Raw genomic sequence first — 17,321 nt, 5'->3', positions numbered from 1 at the left:
CAGATAGCAAACTGCATTACTAGCTATTTAGCATCACTTACGAAACAGTGTTAATCCATGTATTACTGAATTTCTGGTCATGGGACAGATAACTTTGTTGTAGCCTAATGATGATATTCCAAAGCCTGACTCTTTTCTCCATGAAAAGAGCCTGTCACTAATGACCATTCAGGTTGTAGGCCATAGGTTGTTTGGGCCTTCCATAGGAGGGACAGGGGAATTTTGGAGAATGATGCATTTTCTGGTTTTCTGTGTCTGGCTGAGGATGCCAGAGGATATGTGTCTGAATGCACTTCCTCTCCAAGGGAAAATTGCTCAAACTGAAATACACCTATTAAGGACTAGGATGCAAAGAGGGATCCCTCAACCAGAGTGGCTGGCAAGTTGCACTAAAGGTCACCATAGCCTGTGGTTATTTCCTGAAGAGCTGTCACGCCTAAAATAATGATCAGAAAATGCTACTAAAACAGAATGACAGGGAAACTTGTTATTTCTGCCTTACATCTCACCCATTCTTCCCAGAGCAATGAGAAGATACAGCTGGGAATACTAAAAAGGAGATGCTGACAACAGGGGCATTTCTCTGGCAATTCCTTAAATTTTGTGGCAAATGCACGACTGTTATCATGTAGAGAATGCCTTGGAGAGAACTGACACATTTAAAGTCAGCAGCTCTGAGAAGGCCCTCAAAATATGAACAGCATGAGTCAAGCTTATTGCACTCAAAGAAAAGTTGCTCTTACACTTCGGTGAGTTTGGATTAGACCATGAGATGCTAGCAACTGATGCAGAGCTGAGGCAGGAAGTGTTAAAAACTAATAATTGAGAAGGACACTTTGCAAAGCTCAGGATGCATTTTCTAGCATGAAAAAAATGCCATCCATCAGCTGGAAATCATTCTTTTTTTCTCATCCATAATCTGAATGAGGGGGAAAAATCAAACAAATTCAGCATTAGCAGGACAGCGGGCGAGGAATTCCTAGTTGAAAATTTATGTTTGAAAATGACAAAGCAACTGAAAACTGCATATTTTCTAGTGGAAAGCCCCCTTAGTCCTTGCACAGGAACTGCCGAATCAAGGCCTGAACCTCTGATTGACCACCTGAGGCAAGCAATGAGTCAGCCCTCAGAGCACAGGTGAAGGCTGTGCTATTGCACAGCTGTGCTGATGGACGGGGTGGAGCCTGGTTGCACCTCTCCTAGACCCATTTAAGAGCTGACTACCACGTGGCAAGGGTTTCTTTTGGAGACTGCTTCTCTTGGAGCCTTCTCAGCAAGCCCAGGACAAAGGTAAGCTTTCTGTTTATTTTTCTTTGGTGTGATAACCTGTTTAGCCTAACTTTCTTGTATATTTCTTAATTATAATATCTGTATAGTCATTGATTATACGCTTCTGAAGTGACATAAGTGCCTTTTAAGCATTTCATCTGTTGTGCCTTTGCCAAAAAAGAAGCGGTTGCTGGATTTGTTCCTATGCCAATAAATTTGTATCTGCACGTACTTATATTTAAAAATGTCCGGGAAAAAGTCAGAATAAATCTCCTTTCCTTCTCTCTCAAGTCATATATAGCAATATAAGCCTTAATTTGCATGCATTAAATCAAATAATAAATATTTGGGGGCTTTACCTCATCTCCAAGTCTTCATTTTCTTGTGGTACAAATTTGTACAAGGCAACATAGGTGTTCATTTGTAACGTGCTTTTATAAAATGGTCCCTTGAAGAAAAAATAATAATGAGAAAATGTAAACATCTGTTTGTCAAATATTTAAGTGTAATATATGGCCCCATATCTGGAGCTTATTGATACTGGAAAACCCAGGGATTTTGTTCACACTGGTACAGTGAGGAATCAAGTTCTGTAATTCCAAGAGATGAGCCAGAATCTCACAATCTTGGAGGACTGTAAATGTCTTCATGGAGAAATAAGAGTTGTTGAACCCCCAAATCAATTTTCTGGCAGAAATATTAACTTGGTCTTTTGGGTGAGACTGAAAATGTGAGCTTGCTTTTTACTCATTAACATATGAATGTTGCAAGCCCAGCAGTATACTGGGCAGCATTATATAACGTGTCTATTATAAAGGTCTCATTATGGATGAGTTCAACCTGTACAGTGCACAAGTCCAATGAATAGAGAGGGAAAATCACTTTCTTAGATAGAAAGTTATTTGCACTGGGCTTCCTGCAGAGAAGACTGGCTACTCTTTTGCCTCTCTGCTGGGAATCTGCAGGGGAAAAAAAAAAAGCACTGAAACCAAATGCCAGATAATCTTCCAAATTATGTCAGGTCTGTGATTTTTATGTTACTGCTGTTCTGTTGGATTGACACAGCCTCCACACTGGATATTTTGTGTTTATAACATGAAATCATAATAAACACAGGAACATAAAAAGGTCCATTTTTAGTCAACCAAAAAGCCATCCAGTCCTGTATACTGCTTCCAACCAGGGCCAGGGGCCCGGAAATGGAACAATTACATGACAGGCAGATATTGATGTTTGCTCTATGTAGTGCCCCCTGCAGTTCCACCACAATTTAACAGCTAAAAGTCCTCCCCAGTTTATATTATACATGTCTTCCCATCCACACTGCGTTCTCAGAAAGTTTTTAGCCGTACCGGGGAATGTATACTTTTTGGTTCTTCTCCAAAGTGTTCTGTGCCATTTTCGGAATATGTAAACACTAAAATAAAGCAAACACATGACATTTTAGAATAGGTTAAGGCTCTTCACTTCACCAACGCCAGCTTAGTTTTTGTTAAGCTCTTCCCTCAACAAAGCCAGGTATTCCACTGAACTGGGCTCATGGCTCAAAACCATTTCTATCCTGAAGAGTTTACGGTCAAGCTACATGACCAGTTTTGATCAAAAGACCTATAGGTAGGTGCAGCACAGAACTTAAGTCTCTGAATTGCACTACTATTTAAGGTCCTGAAGCCTTTTCTTCACATTTGATGCTGTGTTTAAGAGCGGAAGAATTTCCATTTAAAAAGCAAGTGCAAAACATGATGGTTCTATACAAACATTATTGAGAGAATTTTGCAGCTAAGAACCCTTCTTCCTGTATCCTCTGTCTCCACATATTTGGTGGGCTTCTTTGCTCTTTCTCTTCAGCAACCTCTGCCTGGGTGCACTGGCTGTGCCCTCTCCATCTGATCACAGAGGGATACTAGAAACACCTCAACCATAAGTTGAGATGGGTTGTCTGTTTGAAAGATATACATATGGTCTGTATGTTTGAAAATGTGCTTCTAAGTTACTAAATCAGAAACTCCTGGAATAAACCAAGAATCACAGATTGTAACTGACCTGATTGGTACCTGATACAAATCAATTATGCTATATTCATAATTGCTTTGCGATATGACAGATATCTGTCCTCAGTTACCTCCTTGGAAAGACCATTCTGGCTTTATTAAATTGATTGAATCCGCCTTTATGTTTTAACAATTGCTTGGTGTTTTATGCTTCTGGATAAAGTCTGAATATGATTGTACTACCTGGAGTCCTTTAGCAGCTAGAACCACCAGCCTCACCTCCATCCATTTACCCCTGCAAGTGTTTCAAGTGGTTTAGTAGTCTCTAACAAGAATTTGGAAATCTCCAAAACAGTAATAAGTAGCAGGATGATTGCTAGAGTGTATTTTCTTTCTTTCTTTGTGAAACGCTTTCATGTATTTAGAGAAAAGAAGAGGCCAGGAAATCACTGAATGGCTGAATTCCCTTCTCTCTCTATCCTCTTCCACATTCTCACCTTTCTTCCATGGAAACATATTACTGTGGCTATTCTACACTGACAATGACAGCCAGTCAAGATCTTTGAAGAAGTTTTTTGAGTTAAATAGTAAGGCTCCTTGATTATAGGCAGTTGTTCTTAGATTTTGTACTGTTCTTCCTTGTAAAGGAGGAGATAGATAAAACAGTAGACACAGCATGAGTGAGAGATTTCTGCAAAGGGACACATAGCTATGAGAACACAAAACCACACATACTCTGATAAAATGTAATACAATTTTGAAGTCATAAAGTTTAATGTGTGAACGCCAAGTCTGTATATGAGTTGATGCATTAGCCTGAAACTACCCCAAGTTGTCTCCAAGTGCTTTTGATTGTAGCTGACCTGGAGGCCTCACTGTGCCTTTCACCAAGTCCTGAGATGGAGGGACACTGACTGTGCACACTGTCACCAGCACTAGAAGGGAGAACTTTTAAGAAAAAAACACTTTGCAGTATCCTTTAGCATACGGGTATGCATATTCCTGGCATCTGTGTGGAGAAGTCCTACTTATGTTTCTATGTTCCACTTTTTTTTCATTCAGTGGAGAAGGAGGTAAGAAAATTGGACAAGCTCTAGTGAGTGAGTTGAGTAACTAGGAGCCATTTTGACTTGCAGAAAGTCTTTCAGAAGAAGATATAGAGGCATTTCAACAGAGGATGTTTGGGAAAATTTCTGCTTGGTTCAGAAAACAAAGCCTGGTTACTCACGTGTACCTTGTGGTCGGTGAGCCCTCCACAGCTCACATCTTTGTATCACAAGGCCCATACAGAGTCATAGAATGATTTGGATTGGAAGGGACTTTTAAGATCATCTGGTTCCAACCCCTAGCTATAGGCAGGGACACCTCCTTCTACACCAGGTTGCTCAAAGCCCCATCCAGCTTGGTCTTGAATGCTTCAATGGAGGGGCATCCACAGCCTTGCTGGACAACCTATTCCAGTGTTTTCACCACCCTCACAGTGAAGAATTTCTTCCTAAGATCTAGTCTAAATCTACCATCTTCCAGCTTAAAATAATTTCCCCTTGTCCTGTCACTTAATGCCCTTCTAAAAAGTTCCCCCCCAACTTTCCTGTAGGCCCCTTTTGGTACTGAAAGGCTGCAAGGTCTCCTCAGACCATCTCTTCTCCAGACTGAAGAGCCCCAGCTCTCTTAGCCTGTCCTAAAAGAGGAGGTGCTTCAGTCTTCTGATCATCATTGTGGCCCTTTCCTGGACCAGCTCCAACAGCTTCATGTCCTTTGTGTGTTAGGTGACCCAGAACTGGATGCAGTACTCTAGGCAGGGTCTCATGAGAACAGAGTAGCAGAGCAGAATCACCTCCCTCAACCTGCTGGTCACTCTCATCTTGAGACAACCCAGGATACGGTTGGCCTTCTGGGCTGCAAGCATGCACTGCTGGCTCATGTTGAATCTTTCATCAACCAGCACTCCCAAATCCATCTCCCCCGGGTTGCTCTCAAGCCATTCTCTGCCCAGCCTGTATCTGTGTTTGAAATTGCTCTGACCTAGAGGCAGGACCTTGCACTTGGCCTTGCTGAACTTCATGAGATTGGAATGGGGTTCACATCCTTGTGTATGTAGGGAAGTGCTCACCAAACCTGGCTGTGCCAGGAAATTGTCCCAGGTTTGCTGAAATCCCTGCTGATAGCAGGCTCGTACATACTTTTTAAAGTATAATTTGGCCTGGGGGGCTTCTGATACAGATAGCAATTGACAGCAGTGCAGGAGCGTAACTGGCTTAGAAGAAGCTGAAGGGCTGGTGATTAGGTATGTCATCTTAGAACTGTAAACCAGGCAAGTTTGCTGGATGGTTTGTGTGCCAGGGCCTGGAATAATCCATCATCCCCTGAAGTTGCTGTCACATGCCTATAGAGTTGATTCCATTGCCACATGTGATGAGTCCTTTCTGCTTTTTCTCTTTAAACAAAGAGGCTCAAATGTGCGTGTTCCTGAAATCTTGTTTGCAGAATGCAGGTTTTTATTGGAACAAAAATAACTGGAATAACCTGATTCATCAAAGCATTAATGTGGAACTGCCTCATAAAGAGACAGTGGACAACAGAGGAAAAAGGAGTGTTGAATCACCCTGCAGCAACATTTTGAATTTACTTTGTTAAATTTTTAATCTCTGTTTAGTTCATGGTCTCTGGATATTTCTAGGAGGCACTGGAGTCTGAAAGCCATGCAGCTCTGTTGTTCATGTCTCTACAAAACATAAATCCATCTCCTTTCATATTTGCTTGCCCTAGCAGCAAAAGAGGAAAAAGGAAAGAGGGGAAAAAAAAAAAAAAAAAAAACACAACGAAAAGCACCCTGAAAAGCCGAGAGATTTTGACAGTCTGAAAAGTTTTTTTTACCATTTCCACAGCTTGTGCAAACAGCACGGGCAGTTTATTAAAAATCTACCAAGGGGAAATTTTCTGGAGTGACTGATGCATAATTTATATTCCGAGCCTCTGAAGGTTGGATTGTAAAAAGCCAGTGCTGATCAAAGGAATTGTTAATGTGCCACGGAAGTTATTTGGGGGTTTGACACATGCTGGGTTTTTAAACTAATCTCTTTGAGTAAGTTCCTTGAATGCCTCTTAGTGCATTCAGTGAAGGCAGGTCTTACAGCAAAAAAGTTTCTTTTGGTTTCAGAAATTAAACTGTTGCTCAACAATGAAGGAAAGTTATCAGGAAACTCAGATAAGGCCAAATTAATCTCAGGTGGTCAGGATTAAAAAATGTGAAGTAGGTTAAATTTTTTATCTTTAATCGAGTGAGATCAACACACATTGGTGAGATAGAAAACCTAAATAAATTGTCAGAAGAAAGAAGGTAACATAGAGGGGATGTTCATAAAACAGAAGGGAGGAGATGACTGAACACGGTGAGGAGAAGTGAAAGGAACACTTGGAAAGGAAGGAATAAGAAGGAGACAGCATGAAAGGGGAATGAACAGTGATAGCTGGCATCTCACCTACATGAATTGCCAGCTGTATGTAAGGAGCGCAAGGGGTCTAACAGAAGAAAAGCTATGTTCTGTGTGATTTATTTTTGCAGTGCACATCTCATGTTAAATTTACCAAAGTAGCCTCCTTGTGCTAGAGAAGACATTGATGGTTTGGGCCTGAAGTTTTATTAAAATGCTCCAACCCGCTTTGTACTTATTGCTTCCCTTGCCATGACTGAATTCAAAAAGGAGGTCATGTACAGCCATCCCAAACCAGCTGAGATTTCATCACTCAGCTCTGGTCTGCTAATGTAAAAGCATTACTTCCTAAAAAGCAGACAAAGGAATTGGCTATTAATATTATGGGGGCATGTTCTGTGGCTGTAATAAGAAGATGCAATTATAATCAGGATTCATTGTGATGTATATTTTACAGACATAGGGATATTATATGATTCATTTCCTATACCAAAGAGATTGTGGTATATAGAGAGATGTAGACAAGTCAGACATATGGAAAGAGGAAAAAAAGTCTTATTTTTGTTCCACTTTACCAATGTGAAACTGAAACTTTTTAAGTGACTAGTCTAGAGTCACAAAGCACAGGAGATAAGGAATAGACCTGAACATTGCCCAGTGTCAGGTCTGGACAGAACAAATGGTGGAAACCAGTGGCTTGGATCTCCCCTGGCACTCAATAAAGCATTCCCCAAATTTTTTCACTAGCTCGTTGCCTCACCCACCTCTCCCTTCCAAAACCAGGAATAGGTTCTGCACAAGGCCAATGCATGCAAAGATGCCATCCTGGCCTAGCAGCACTCACCACTGTTGCTCCGTTTCCTGCTTATGTCAAGGCTGCTATCGGCTTCCTCAGGAACTTCAGCCAGATCAGCTGTCTGCAGAGACAGAGCAAATGAGATGGGAATCTGGTGGTGCACAACAAATACCTGCTTCATAGAGAGCAATAAAAGCAGACAAAGGACCCTAGAGAAAATTTCCTGTCTTCAGTACAAAACATTTCTGCAGAGTAAAGTAAAAAGAAAGTTAAGGAATATTTGACTGTCTTAAACAATCTGAGTGTCTGTATAAAACAGAAGTTTGGGGAGATTGGAGATGATGAAGAATTTTAAATAGTTGACTACAGAAGAGACTGGCCGTGAATTGAAATTATTGACCAACAATTTATTAGTCCTGAACACATTTTTCAATAATATAACTGTAAGAGAAGTGTGATTTTAATTCTGTTAACATTCTGGGGGGAAAAAAGAGGAGAAGTACATTGGAGTCGTGCAATCAGCCTCGAAATATCACAGAATCACCCGGGTTGGAAGGGACCTCAAGGATCATGTAGTTCCAACCCCCCTGCCTAGCAGGGACACCAAACATACACATTCAGATCAGGTTGCCCAGGACCCCGTCCAACCTGGCCTTGAACACGTCCAAGGACGGGGCATCCACAACCTCCCTGGGCAGCCCGTTCCAGGGCCTAACCACTCTCCTTGTAAAGAACTTCCCCCTAACATCCAACCTAAATCTTCCCTCCTTCAACTTGGATCCATTTCCCCTAGTCCTGCTGTTGTCAGCCCTTCTGAAGAGTTTACTCCCCTCCTGGGTGTAGGTTCCCCTCAGGTATTGATAGGCTGCAATGAGGTCACCCCGCAGCCTTCTCTTCTCCAGGCTGAACAAGCCCAACTCCCTCAGCCTGTCCTCATAGGGGAGGTGCTCCAGCCCCCTGATCATCTCAGTCGCCCTCCTCTGGACCCTTTCCAAGATCTCTACGTCTTTCTTGTACTGAGGGCTCCACACCTGGACACAGTACTCCAGATGGGGCCTCACAAGAGCCGAGTAGAGAGGGACAATCACCTCCCTGTCCCTGCTGACCACCCCTCTCCTGATGGAGCCCAGGATCCCATTTGCCTTTCGAGCTGCCAGAGCGCACTGCTGGCTCGTGTTCAGTCTCTCGTCCATCAGGACCCCCAGGTCCTTCTCTGCCGAGCTGCTCTCAAGGACCACTCCTCCCAGCCTGTACGGGTGCCTGGGGTTCTTCCGGCCCAAATGCAAAACCTTGCACTTTGCCGTGTTGAACCTCATTAGGTTCACCCGAGCCCAGCCCTCCAGCCTGTCGAGGTCTTCAATTTCTTTTTAAAATCTGGCTGGTATAGTTAGGGATAAATGAAGCTCAAATATTGTTGTTGGAATTACTATTATTTCTTACGTGTAATCATGGTTAGGAACCCATTGTTCTAGGGCACAGGAAAACACGGGATGACAAAATCCCAAGCCTCTCAAATGCGCTCTGCGTAAGGCGCTGGATTCCTCAGCTGGATAGTTGGCTTCTGCATGTATATATAGCCTGACAGGAACCAGGAGCCACGCCAAACAGCTCTGTCCGAATCTAACCTTAAGGAGCTTCTCTTTCTGAACTTCCCACCTACAACTTTTGGATAAAACATCACCATACGAACAAACAAAACTTTAAACTGAAAACTAGGACTGAAGATAGTGTAGCCAATATGAAAAACTTTAAGTCCTCATATGGTCCTCAGCATTATTTACTTCTTGTTAACAGACTTTTAAGACAGACAGAAGGATTTAACTTAATTATTCCATGACACTCTACAATTGTATAAAATACACTCCTGTATCTGGTGTTTTATAGACCTCTGCTTGCATTTCATTAAAAAAAATAAAATTGAGGAATATCCACTGCATTTGTGTAGGGAGTACAGAATCTGAATTGCTTCATAGTTTTTTATATTTTTTTTTCCTTTCACTAGTGTTGACAAAAATACTTTCATTTTAGAAAATATATTCGCAATTTATTATATTTTCTAGGAATTTTATTTCTTAGCTACTTCTCACTGCAAGCATATTGCTGAATGACAAAGTTAACAGTAGATTTATGCTGTAGGTATCCTGTGATTATCATGTCTCTCTTACTATTTTCACAGCCTTCCACTTTATTTTCTTTCATGCAATGTTTTTAGACTTCACCCGTTAGGAAAAGGTCATGCTTGTCTTGCACCCTTCTCACCCCTGGGTGAGAAGGGATAGAAATGATAACGATGAGTCAGAGTAGAGCATAGCCAGGGCTTGTTAGTCGCTGGGTGAGGGAGGAAAAGACTGGCCTTGGTGAAATAGAAAGTTGCAACTATTTTTCAGCCTGTTGTTGTGGTATTCTCCTCAGTTTTCGTGAACTAGCATCAGAATTACTGATTAGCTTCATACTTTGTTGGATACTACTGTATATGGGATGTGCAGTGACTGTCTCTTCAGCATACAACTAATCCAAAACCTCCTGAAATAACATCACTTACATTTAAGGACTTTTCAGACAAGAAGTATATGACAGTGTCTAGTGGAAATGGTAGAGGTACAGAGCTGCTTTTGAGAAGACTAATAAGAACTGGAATCACATTTATATCACCTCAAGTGACTTTCTGTATAAATGTGGGTTGCAGAAGCACATTTTGAAGGAAGCAGTAGGTAGTAAATCTGGAACATATGGCTACTTTCTTTTAAAGGAAATGCAGAATCCAGGCTGAAAATCACAGTGAGTGCATCCATACCGCTCAGTCATATTAAAAATACCTTGGCTAGTTCAAAGCAAGATGATATCTCCACTCTGGGCAGACATGAACTTCAGTCCTGGAAGTTGTAGAAGCAGGGCACGGCTCCTGGGCTTGCTGCCTTTGCTGTTAACTATTCTTGGCAGTTACAGCTATACTGCTCTGAGCCTGAGCTAACCCTCTCGTGGCTTGGACACATTTGTGAGGTGCGGTAGGAACCCAGTTATCAGCATGTCCCTGGTTTATCCCATGGCAGAACGCTGAAGCACTCTTCAGCTGCCAGGGTCGGAGCACAGTTGTGCTGCAAAGTCTCAGTGATGCTGTGAGCCTCGCAGGTGCATTACTGCTTCTGTTTCCAGAGGAGAAAAGCAGCACAGAAGTGAGTAGGGAGGACCACAGGGAAAGAATTTTAGTCCCTGCGTGTTATTAACTGCATGGGCACTGATAGCTTGCTTGCTCTGGTGCATTTTCACCTGGGCTCTAAGGGCTCTTTGTCACCCTCTCCTCTGGCCACTGGTCAGTGCCTGCTCCTCGGTCACACATTGCAGTTGTGAAACTCTATGTACTCATCATTTTGATCAAGGTTGGGTCCCTGTTTTTTGTTCTTGACTTAATCCACAGGCTTGCACCAGCAGAATTTGTGGTTTCATATGCCTGTTTATTCAGTTCTCTAGTGTTTCGTATTTCCTGTATGCTGACACGTTTTACATTCGCTCTCAGCCTCACTACCCTGCAGAAATTCCCATAATGAACCTGCGTTCCTCATTCTACACCCACAGCCTACTTAGTTACGATCACTTCTCTAGGGAAAACACAGCATTCATGATTTCTACGCTTGAGTAGTCATTCATAATTCAATGCAAGGCTTTATTGATTTAGAAAGCAATAACTGCATTTGTAGAACTTCTGTTTCAAGTAAATGAAATAATTGAAAGAAAGAAGTGTAATCACAATGTGACAGGTGGTAAAGTCACTTTGGGTTTTAAAAAAGAATGAAAATTACCAAATTCCTTCTAAGGCGCAAACCAGAGTGGATGAAGGACACGTCCTTTAATAAATCCCTTGCAGATTTCACTTAGTTCTTGGGTAAATTTGTGTTCTTCCCATCTGAGAAATGAATATCTGTTTAGGGACCACCTATGTCATCTGAAGTTACCACTCACTCATGTGAGTGAGTATACTTTTAAATCCTAGGAAGACGCTCTACCAAACGTAACTATATTTTAGCTCAACTTTAACTTAAACATATAAATATTTGCACAGAGGCCTGGAGACAAAGTCTTACCGTTTTCCTGTGCATGGTAAGTTTTTTCTTTGATGTGAGCAAAGGAAAGATTGTCAGATAGCTTGGGTGTAATTTTTAGACATGATAATCAGCTCCAGTCTGTGGAGCATTTAGTTGTGACTGCTTTTTGAGATGTGGGAGAATCTCTTGGTAAAAAAAATGGAAGAGATAGTCTGACCTCATGGACACCAGCAGTGCTGAAATATTGTTTTTCTCTTTTGTCAAGTGGTAGTGTTGAACTAAGCAGGGATTTACAACGAGCAGAGCTAAAGGAACTCTTTCTTCCCTTGTCCTCATTCTCTGCTCTTTTGCCATGGTCCTGAAGAAACTGACTTCAGTGATGGGGGAGAATGAATGATAAGTTTTAATAGGGAGGTGAAAATCTCTTTGTCTGGTTATAACAGGTTGAGAATACCTGTCAACATTTGAGGTTTGGCGAGAGAAGCTTAAATCTGTGACATTTCTCTCATGAGAATAAAAGATTATTCACTTAGCTTGTATTTTTCTCTTTTTCTCAAGAGTCATCTAAAAGATACTGAGTTTATATAAATAGTGTTTTCTTGTTTCGTCTTGGGAGCTGGGAACGGGTTTGTTAGTGTTTTCTTTTTGTGTGTATTCGTTTTACAGCTTGAAGTACAAGTTTTGTAGACTCTTGTGAATGAATAAGTACTGTTTCTCCACGAAGAAAATGGCAGAAAGATGTGGGATACTTACAGAGTTCCGATTAGGAGAATCAGACCCACTTCCAGAACTGCCTTTCTTGGTTTTCTGGGCTAATGAAGTCCCAAAGCGAAGAGTTTCATACACAGGATCAACCTTATTGCCACAGGCTGCAATGGAAGGAGGAAAACATACATCAGTGCATCAGATATTTCTGCCCTGGTTCCTGCTCCACTGTAGAAACACCTGCTTGTACTGACGTGTTGGGATACATGTTTAGAAATACAAGTTGAGAGACCATCCTTATAAGAAGCATTTGAAAGTCTTAGTAGAATTGGCTTTTGCTAGTGATTTTTTGCTGTATCTTTGCTCACATTAAGGCTATGTTTCCTTCAGGCTCTCTGAGTCCCTGTCATTGCCTCATCTCAGTCCGTCTGCAATCCTCATTCCCTAATCTTCACCAATGCTGTCTACATTGACATGAGTGAGTCGACATACCAGGAGGCTTTAATCCATGGTCCCTGCCTATTCCTACCACTAACTTCTTAGATTGCATATCCGTGATGCATATTTGATGGAAAAAAACTTGCATCTTCCCTGAGCTTTAGGTGGTGTGTGCAGCCTTTCACCTTTATGCCATTAACCCTCACAGTGCTGTTACTGGGATAATGTGGATAAATAAGATGACTTTGGATCTTCCTGGGAAGGTGTTGATAGCACCAGTGTGAGACCAGGGGGGATCTGGGGGTAGTCATAAGAAAATAACTGCCATAGGAAATGTGTTCCAGGTTGCTCAGCATAACCTAGGAGTAGTCAGAAAGGTCACCAAACCCCACTGGCATGTCTGATCATTTTCACTCCCATGCTCTCCCTCTTAGCTAGTCCCAAAGTAATCTCTCATGAAAGAGAAATGAACATCTTCAATTGGCATGAACAGATCCAGATGAAATTCTTCTATACATACTGCCTTGTTAGATTTCAGCTTCCTATGTCATACCAGGCAGTAGGTGCTTAGAATACAGCATCTTAGTAACATTGTATGGGAGGGAAATCTGAGCAAACTACTAAAAAAATGCTTGGGATTTTGATTTTTGATGGGAACAAAGTACATCTCGTTTTTAAGTCAGAGATTGCTCAGAATGCTTCAATTACTTATGACAAAAATGACAATGATGGATGATTTTTAGAAAGAGAAACTTAAATGAAATCTATGTAACTGACTTCCTTTTTTCTAAACAACAAAATAAGTGTTCTTGGATAAGCCATTTTAAACTGTCTGTTTACTTCTGGCATTCCTCTTTTTATACTGCCAGGTTTGCCTGTTCAGACTACTTCTGACTGGGGAGAAGTATTATTGAGGACCAACTCAATTTCTCCATTTCAGAAATCTTTCTTTCAGGTATTACAGTGAGCAAAATGTGGTCTTTTAACTACTTGACAAACTGCAGGAACATTTTGTAAGAAAAAAAAATTAGAAAAGTAAGAAGGGTGGGTGAAAAAAAGAACAAGAACTTTACAAAGTCCTATAAGGGCAAGGCCAGTGGTTTAAATGCATCCACTGTTGTGATCTTTGTCTCTCACGTAGCTCTTCCCAGCTCCGACCTTCACTTCAGTAATCCACAGTTTCTTCCTAAGTTCCTTACTTTGAGCTCATGTAGTTATTATTATAAACAGAATGACTACTAGGAGGTTACATGTAGGGGGTTTTGAGTGAAACACAATAAACACACCCTCTCCTCTTCCAGCTTTGTATCTTTGAAGTGGTCCTTTCCTGAGATGGCAGAAGGACATCCAGTCACTGAAAGGAGCTGGAAGGCAGCTGAGGGCAAATACCATGGCTGGAAGTCTGCCGCTGCTGTTGCAGAGCACTGCCAAAGGGAGACTGAACGGAAAAGCAATCAGAACCTACCAATAGGCATCACTTCCTTGATGCAGCCAAACTGTTCATGAATGAGAAGTGGTGAGCTGTAGTACCGTCGAAATCCCTTTGGCTGGAGGGAGAGAAAGCAAAAACATGTGAAGCGCATTGCTGCCATGATTGACATAGTAGAAATAACCTCAGCTCCTTGGCTAGAGGCATAGCAGAGCTTTTTTATTTCTTCTGCAAAGTGTGGTGAGACTGGAAATTTGCCTTCTGTTGTTGAGTCACTGTGGGGTGCAGAGATCAGGGTTTTATTTAATTTTTCTCCTGGAAAAAGCTAATTTCCCGTATTTGTGTGGAAAAAGGAGGAGCTCATTTCCAGCCTTTCTTTTCTTTTGTCTTACACAAAAGCAGCACTAATTAATTACAGTAGAAGTGCTGAATCATTAGATGTTCTGAGAAGTTTTATGTTCCCTTCTCCATTTCTTCTTATGTGATGTGCATTTGCACTGTTTTGCATTTGCTAAATGTGCATCTATTCTTCCCCGTGTTTTCATGTATCATTTCTTTAGGTTTTTCTAAAATTTGCTGCTGACTGACCACAGTTTCCACTCTTTTTTTTTTTTTTCTTTTTTCCCCAGCTTTACAAGGCCTAAAAACTCCCCGGGTCATCACCACATGCCCCCTAAACATCTGTTTGTAGAGAAATGCACTATAACAACTCAAGCTACATCACTAAAGAATACCCAGCATGGCCAGTGGTGCCCTATATCACTCTATAAATGATTCTAAGAAGACTGAATATTTCTTGTTATTTTCCTGTTTACCATCTCAGATTGGGAATGCTTCAGGCAAAGGCAAATGAAGGTGCTAACACCTAAGTCATTGGAAATGCTATTCAAGGCATTAGAGATTCACAAAAGTTCTCTCTGATCTCTGCAGGCTATGAGAACTTCCAGCCATAGTGAGAAGTGGGAAGGCAGCATGAGGATGTGCATCTTTTCTGTATCTTATATTCAGTATGAAAAAATTATACAGTACTAGTTCTTTCACTAATGAGCTGCAGTATGGAAGGAGAAGGAGCAAGGGGGCTGATAAATTTGGTTACTGACAGAAACAAATTCCAGATTCCCCAGCTTCAGTTTAAACCCAAACTAAATTCAGACACCACATGAACTCATAAAACTCCCATGACTCTGCTGGAATTCTTCCTGCTATAAATTTGGCCTCTTGTTTTCTGTTTTTGTACACTGATCTCCACAAGAGTTGAGGCTGGAATCAGGCAACGTGTGAAGCAATTAATGTGATTTAATATTTGGTTTGTCCCAAGCCTGCAGTGAGATACTTCCTATACCAGAAAACACCAAACCAAGACTATGATTATGCTTTAAAAGCATAAAGATTTGCTTCAAGACTATGAACAACAATAGCAATAACTGAATATACTTGAAGAGACAGTAGGTTTTCTAGTCTTTCTGAAGACAAGGCATGGGCTTTTTTAATCATTGAACATAGCAAGGCTGTTTATGCTTAGTTCAGATTTGCCTTCAGCTGACATATGTTTGCAGGAGAACCGAAATCATCTGAAAAGCAAACTGGACAATTACCAACCAACAAAGCTGTACAAGAGCAAGTGCCATATTCTGCACTGGGAGTGCAGCCCTGGACATATGTCCTCCCAAGGACGTGGGGAGAAGAGGCAGGAGAGCCACCCCCACAGAATGGGGTCTGGGGGGGTTCAGGCTGATGGGCAAGTTGAATTTGAGTCAGCAGCGTGCTCTGGCAGTCCAAACCATGCCTGGGTCAGGGAAGGGTTAGGGGCAGATTCTTCATCAGAGGGTGGTGGGCATGGAACAGGTTCCCCAGAGCAGTGGGCACGGTCCTGAGCTGCCAGAGTCCTAGAAGTACTTGCACAACACTCTCAGACATAGAGGGTTTGGATTTTGGGTGGAGCTGTGCAGAGCCAGGAGTTGAGCTTGATGATTCTTGTGAGTCCCTTCCAATTCTTGATATTCTATGGTTCTATCATTCCATCAACATGTGGACTCAGTTTTTATATTCCAACAATTTTCTTAAGCCATATTGTCATTTTTTTTAAGTCTTCCCCCCCCCCAGGAGTAACCAAATGAATCATTTTCCTGTAAAAAGCCACCAAGGTAGAATTTTTTCAAATACAGTATCCTGCCTTTGCCAACAACACAGGCACTAAAGTGCTGTGCTCCTTACAGGGCAGGGCTCCTCCAAGCCTCTCCTACGGAAAGACTTCTGCAATCTCTGTAGGGTCTCACTGTGAAATATTTTTCAGTTTTCTTTTTAAGCTGAATGATGCTTATTTTTCAGACCCTAACAGTGAAGGGAAAAAAAAAAAAAAAAAAGATTTTTCATTTGCTAAAATCCACTGAAATATTTCGACTAATTGGTAGCTTTCCCCACAGTGATTTCCGCTACAGTAAGTGTAGTTCAAATCATGGGAATTAATTCTAATATTCAGCTCAGTTTAGATTATGTAACTGTGTTTTCAGCTAAAAGCCAGCCAGGGGGTCTGACCCACAAAGCAACGTGCCCCCAACTGCACTTGCAGCCCTGGGCTGCTTACTTACCAGCTTGCCCATGCAACGCTGTTGTCCAATACTGTCTGCACACTTGTGGTGGATGCTCATCTTACAAGCCTTACAGCGCAGTCCGTGCTTAGCATTTGTCCCTGTGAAATGCAAGGAAATGATTTGATTAGACAAAATCAATAGTTTCCGTGCACTTAACAAATTTCCATGCATTTAATGAACGATCTGAAAGAGCTAATAGGGACGTCAGTGGTGGTAGTGTAAATACTGATGGCTAACTTTGCCTCGCTTGCTTTTTAATGCATGTTTATACATGTTCTTTTTTCTTTTAAAGTCTTTTCATTTCAGTCACTTATCCTCCAGGCTCCTTCCCAGGCTAGTGCTGCCTTTAGATATCTATTAGATTAGGCTCTGTTGTGTGATAGTGTGAGGATGCTGAGCCAGCTTCCTTAGCGTTGCCTATTGATGTACCCAAGGGACTGCCACTGTTGCTTCTTCAGATCAGTGTCCAGTGGCGTGCAGGAATTGCTCCTTGCACATCTGTGAGCTGGGCAGCAAGGATGACATAAACCTGATTTCATTCTCCTTCACTGGCAATGGAAAAATCTGGTGACACGGCAGGGAGCTTCGGCAGAAATACTGCCATGCAGAAGCAGAAGACTTCTCCCAG

General features: G+C 41.7%; 1 protein-coding gene across 3 annotated transcripts in view; it reads right to left on the bottom strand.

The window, feature by feature from the left end:
• STAC (SH3 and cysteine rich domain) overlaps positions 1-17,321 on the bottom strand; it is a 73,096-nt gene that overhangs the window by 12,342 nt on the left and 43,433 nt on the right. For all 3 annotated transcript variants that reach the window (XM_052696773.1, XM_052696775.1, XM_052696776.1), the window contains exons 3-8: positions 16,691-16,791; positions 14,139-14,220; positions 12,284-12,399; positions 7,539-7,611; positions 2,622-2,686; positions 1,629-1,717 (exon numbers count right to left, since the gene is read on the bottom strand). In XM_052696773.1, the coding sequence (XP_052552733.1) occupies positions 1,629-1,717; positions 2,622-2,686; positions 7,539-7,611; positions 12,284-12,399; positions 14,139-14,220; positions 16,691-16,791 (526 nt within the window). The remainder of the gene's footprint in view (positions 1-1,628; positions 1,718-2,621; positions 2,687-7,538; positions 7,612-12,283; positions 12,400-14,138; positions 14,221-16,690; positions 16,792-17,321) is intronic.

Source organism: Tympanuchus pallidicinctus, unplaced genomic scaffold (genome assembly GCF_026119805.1).
Source record: "Tympanuchus pallidicinctus isolate F22 unplaced genomic scaffold, pur_lepc_1.0 scaffold3, whole genome shotgun sequence".
In the NCBI taxonomy this organism is placed as follows: domain Eukaryota; kingdom Metazoa; phylum Chordata; class Aves; order Galliformes; family Phasianidae; genus Tympanuchus; species Tympanuchus pallidicinctus.
The sequence above is the reverse complement of the archived record's forward strand: the minus strand, read 5'-3'. Positions and strand labels throughout refer to the sequence as shown.